This window comes from Formica exsecta, unplaced genomic scaffold (assembly GCF_003651465.1).
Source record: "Formica exsecta isolate Colony F162 unplaced genomic scaffold, ASM365146v1 scaffold614, whole genome shotgun sequence".
NCBI lineage: Eukaryota > Metazoa > Arthropoda > Insecta > Hymenoptera > Formicidae > Formica > Formica exsecta.
Window position 1 is genome coordinate 248,925 of NW_021853375.1, and position 5,031 is coordinate 253,955.

The following is a 5,031-nucleotide window of genomic DNA, read 5'->3' on the forward strand; positions in this document are numbered from 1 at the left end:
ATAAACCTCGTCGAGTTTGAAATATTAATATTTTTTTTTTTTTTGTTATTATATTGGGTCAGTCAAAAAGTTTGATTTGATTTTTAATAGCTGGCGTCGCATACATGATATACAGGGTGTCTGATAATAATCGCCCCATCCATAATGTGCAGATAGAGCGGGTTAAACCGAGCAAGAAAGTCTTTTACCATTTTGCGATTTTCATAATAATTATTAAGAAATTAATTTTAAAAAATCGACCAATTCGCGCGAGTTTAGGCGCGCAACGAAAAGATAACTCAAAAATATGCGGTCGCTAAGCGCGCGACAAAGTCTTGAGAGGAGCGCTCTACAAATGACAACGTTACGTACAAACGGTACATAACGATGTGTCCTCGTGTTCTTTCTCACCACGCGGTAATACTCACATGAATTGGCCGATCTTTTTTAATTAATTTCTTATTAATTATTGCGAAGATCGCAAAACGGTAGAGGACTTTCCTACTCGGTTTTATCTGCTCTACCTGGCATGCACATTACGGGTGGGGCGATTATTATCGGACATCGGACACCCTGTATATGCAACAATACTCACTGTAAAAAAATCGACTGAAACTTCAGACAAAGTGTCTGAAGCTTTTTTACAGATATATTGTCTGAATTTTCAGACACACTTCGATTTTTAAACAAATTCTTCTGAACTTTTAGAAAAACGACTCTGTTGATTAAGACAGATTGTCTGAAATTTCTTTCAGACACCCAGTTCTGAAAATTCAGACAAAAATGTGTCCGAATTTTTAGAAATTTTTTGAAGTAACAGCTTTAGCTATCATTTGCGCATAGCATTATATTACGTTATATTACGTCATGCATTTATATTACGTTTAAGTGCTGTATTTATTAATTGAAAATAAGCGTTAATAAAATACATTTGCGTCATATTATGTCATTTAAGTTTAGAAAGAATGTTGCTGCTGCTATTGACAATTTATAGACTTATAGAGAGATTGCAGTAACTACTAAAACAGTTAGAAAATAATTTGCATGTTTTAGACGCAGTGATTTTAACTTAAAAGATAAACGCTCTGGACACTCAATAGAAATGGATGATGATTTAATTATCAATCTAATCAATAATGTTTCAACTGTTTTAATAGTCACTGCAGTATTTCCATAAACTTTACATATGCTGTCAGAAACATTTACATTTTCCTTAAACTTAAATAACGCAAATACACTTTATTAACGCTCATTTTTAATTAATTTAAGCAGCATTTAAATGCACTAATATTATGCGCAAATAATAACTGAAGTTATCACCTTTAAAATCGTATATAACATATAAACATTATCAATATTGTTGCTTATATTACATATGTATATGTGACGCCAACTATTAAAAATCGAACCAAACTTTTTTTGACTGACCCAATAATTATCTCTAAAAAATTATACTTACCGTAATATAAGATGTTTGTGTATTCTCTCTATCTCAGTCAGTTCCTTAATTATCTCAATACTTGAGAAGAGTAAGTATTATATTTTTATCGAATTCTGTCACGTAATATGTGTAATCAATCAGAATCTCAAGAAACGGTTCCGACGTAAACATGCGAATAGCGACACCGTGGCGGCTGAAACGCGCGTGTTTACGCACGTAGGATACGCAACGTGGCGGCAATAATAATGCGTGTGATTTATTTTTTGACCTGACACCCCATTTTTCAAAAATCGAACTTTTCAAGGTTGTTCCATGTTGACAACAAGGATGTGATGGAACAAGGACATGTTGGAACAAGGTTTTTACCCAAGAAAATCGGAAAATAAAATTTTTTGATGAAGAGTAAAGTAGGCTTTATATTGTTGTTCTGGTCTTGAAAATTTTGTTCTGAGTTGTATCTCAGTCAGTTCCTTAATTATCTCAATACTTGAGAAGAGTAAGTATTATATTTTTATCGAATTCTGTCACGTAATATGTGTAATCAATCAGAATCTCAAGAAACGGTTCCGACGTAAACATGCGAATAGCGACACCGTGGTGGGGTGCTAACTTCACACAGGTGACACCGTGGCGGCTGAAACGCGCGTGTTTACGCACGTAGGATACGCAACGTGGCGGCAATAATAATGCGTGTGATTTAAAACCGTCGCTGCCAGGTACGTCACGGTGATCCGCGCGAACGCATCCGCAGCACGATAAAGCAGGTAGAGCCAAAAGACGGAAGGATTTACTTCGTCTCGGCGGGAGGAGTCCTTCCAGTCGGACGTTTATTCCGTCGACGAACTTTCCGACCCCGGCTCCTCCCAAGTAACCGGCTTGTTATAGAAGACACTCGCGCATAACCGGACTTAGACCCGACGCACAAACACGCCGAGGGAAAAACACTCAAGACAGCCTAGACAATAAAAGTTGCCGTAAAACTTGCCGGCCGGCGGTTCGTTAATTTCTCAGATTTATCGGCGTGTAAACTTGCTGAATCAATGTCTGTCTAAAGCTTATACGGCGATATTATGTGAAGTATTGTTTAAAATCTGAGGCTTCTTGCACATATTGTCATTTGTAGGAGATTTTACCCGATAACATTTGCTGAGAATATCATATCAAAGAAATGAAAGATTGGCTTTATGAAAATGCGGAGAACAAGTCTTGGGAAAATTTTATATCCAAATAAAAGATATATACGTTTATATCTATGGTATATTCATCTTTATATGTAACAAAAAAACATCGACTAGTTTAGATATTCTTAGAGCCGTGGCACATAGAAAAACGTAAGCAGTAAGACTTAAGACTTAAGAATTTTATTCATATGGAATTTTCAGCGTTGCTTACGTTTCAATATGGCTGCCTTACTGTTCGATCGTGATTGGTCAATTCGCTTACGTCTTAAGTCTTACTGCTTAAGTTTTTTTATGTGTTCGGGCCCGTATGCGAAAAACTGAATTTTACCTGCGTATAGATGTTCTTGGATGAACATATTGACAGATATGAGTTAACGCTAGGACCATCCCGTGTTGCAGGTCCACGCACGAGAAGAGTAAAGAGGACAGACGGACGCGGTGGCGGTACTCCCGAAGAGAAACGTCCTAGGACGGCGTTTAGCGGAGAGCAGTTAGCGAGGCTGAAGAGGGAATTCGCGGAGAACCGATACCTGACGGAAAGACGGAGGCAGCAGCTCTCGAGGGACCTAGGTTTGAACGAGGCGCAGATCAAGATCTGGTTCCAGAACAAGAGGGCGAAAATCAAGAAGGCCAGCGGCCAGAAAAATCCTCTCGCGCTCCAGCTGATGGCACAGGGACTCTATAATCACTCGACGGTACCGCTCACTAAAGAGGAAGAGGAACAGGCCGCGGAGCTCCAAGCGAAATGACGTATGCAAACTTAAACAGAAACATTCGACAAAATGTTAATATGTAACTTCGAGCCCTAAATTTCGTATCTGACCCCAAAGATGCTATAAGCAAAGATCAAATTATCCTCTTTCGTTTTAATCCTTTGCGTAAGGATTTTTGAGAAAAAATCGGGAGAAGGAAAAATAGAATCTTTGAAAAAATTAAAATATACTTAGATAGCTAGAATAAAAAAATTCTTTCGATACGATTAAAAAAACATTTGATGATATTAGAAACTCACGAAGCGATCATTTTTTTAATGAATCATTTTTGCAAAAGAGAATGCGAATATCACAACAAATATTTTTGTTCATTTTGCTAATTATGCAAGTTTCTGAAAGCAAGTCATAATTAACCAAAGCGGTGTAAATTTTCGTGTTATTTAAGAAAAAAGAATAAATATGTGGTATATTATACTTTGAAGAGTCATATTGGCCAAATAGGTAATAAAAAGGAAAGCTTTCTGAGCGGGCCCCCAAAGCCTACGGTCTGCCATTTCTCTTCCTTAAAATGAAAGACTGGAGTATTTATTTCGTTAGATGTACTAGAGTGACAACTCGTTAGACAGCAAACGAATCAACTCGAGGAATTCTTGTTCTGTAATTAGAGCTTCCGATAAAACAGCATTTGACGTATGTCGCTCGCCTTCGTTCGACAATTAATTGTGAGAAAAAAATGTTAGTTACCGAGATGGCTACGTGAATAAGTTACGGTCGCGCGCCGTTTCTTGCCATCGCTTTGAAAGGCGAGAAGAAATAATATAAAAACTACGGCACACGTTCCTAGATCGAAGTACACACATGGTTGGATCAGATTTTGATTTTCAGAAAAGCGATACAGGATATACCGCAAATCCGGATTTTCCGGGACATTCTGTATTGTCGTAAAAGAAGAAAACGCGGCTAATAATATCACAATATCGGGAGGGAAAATTTTTCCAATAAATATACTAATTATTATTACGTGATCTTCTCTCGCATACAAAATTTGATCCAGTTCTAAGATAAAAATAAAATGTGTTCGATTAGCGTACTGCGATGGCATGCAGCGGTTAATTTTTCACGAAGGAGATTAACAAGTGCCATTTTTTGCAATTTTTCCGGCAAGATTATTTACACGAAAACGTACGGAATCGTCTCGTGACGGAGAAGACTAGGAATCGAGTGAGTAAAAGGAGAAGCGGGAAAATTAGATTTTACATTAATTTATTGTAAAAATGTAAGATATTATATATCGCGAAGAAAAGCTGGAGTGATTGCGACGTGCAATAGAATATATATATATATATATAGAAAGAAAAGCAAATATAGAGAGATGAGCTATGTATAGGTGTGTTGTATATGTAATCGACGGAGCGACGTGTACATAATTTATCACTTAGCGGCGGCGTTGTGTCCCGATATAGACTGTTTAAAATATAACTTAGTTATTTATTTACGTATGATATGTATGAATCGTAGCGATCATACGAACGATCACGCGACAACTGATACTTGTAAGATTATTTAAATTCGAATTAAATATTCCCAATTATCAAGCCATCGAATATGATTTATTTTGTCAGCGCTTACCTCTCCTCGTCACGTGAACGTTTGCTCAGGTAAAGTGTAATCTAAGACACCTGCGGGCGGAATCGAAAGCCTGATTAATCAATGATTA

At 37.1% G+C, this 5,031-nt stretch overlaps 1 protein-coding gene across 2 annotated transcripts in view; it reads left to right on the top strand.

The window, feature by feature from the left end:
* Positions 1–4,591, top strand: part of LOC115242652 (segmentation polarity homeobox protein engrailed-like) — an 80,266-nt gene extending 75,675 nt beyond the window's left edge. Inside the window, exon 3 of one of the 2 annotated variants that reach the window (XM_029819102.1) lies at positions 2,983–4,591. In XM_029819102.1, the coding sequence (XP_029674962.1) occupies positions 2,983–3,350 (368 nt within the window). In that variant the 3' untranslated portion in view covers positions 3,351–4,591. The remainder of the gene's footprint in view (positions 1–2,982) is intronic. The other variant, XM_029819103.1, reaches the window with a different exon arrangement.
* Positions 4,592–5,031: the final 440 nt, after the last annotated feature.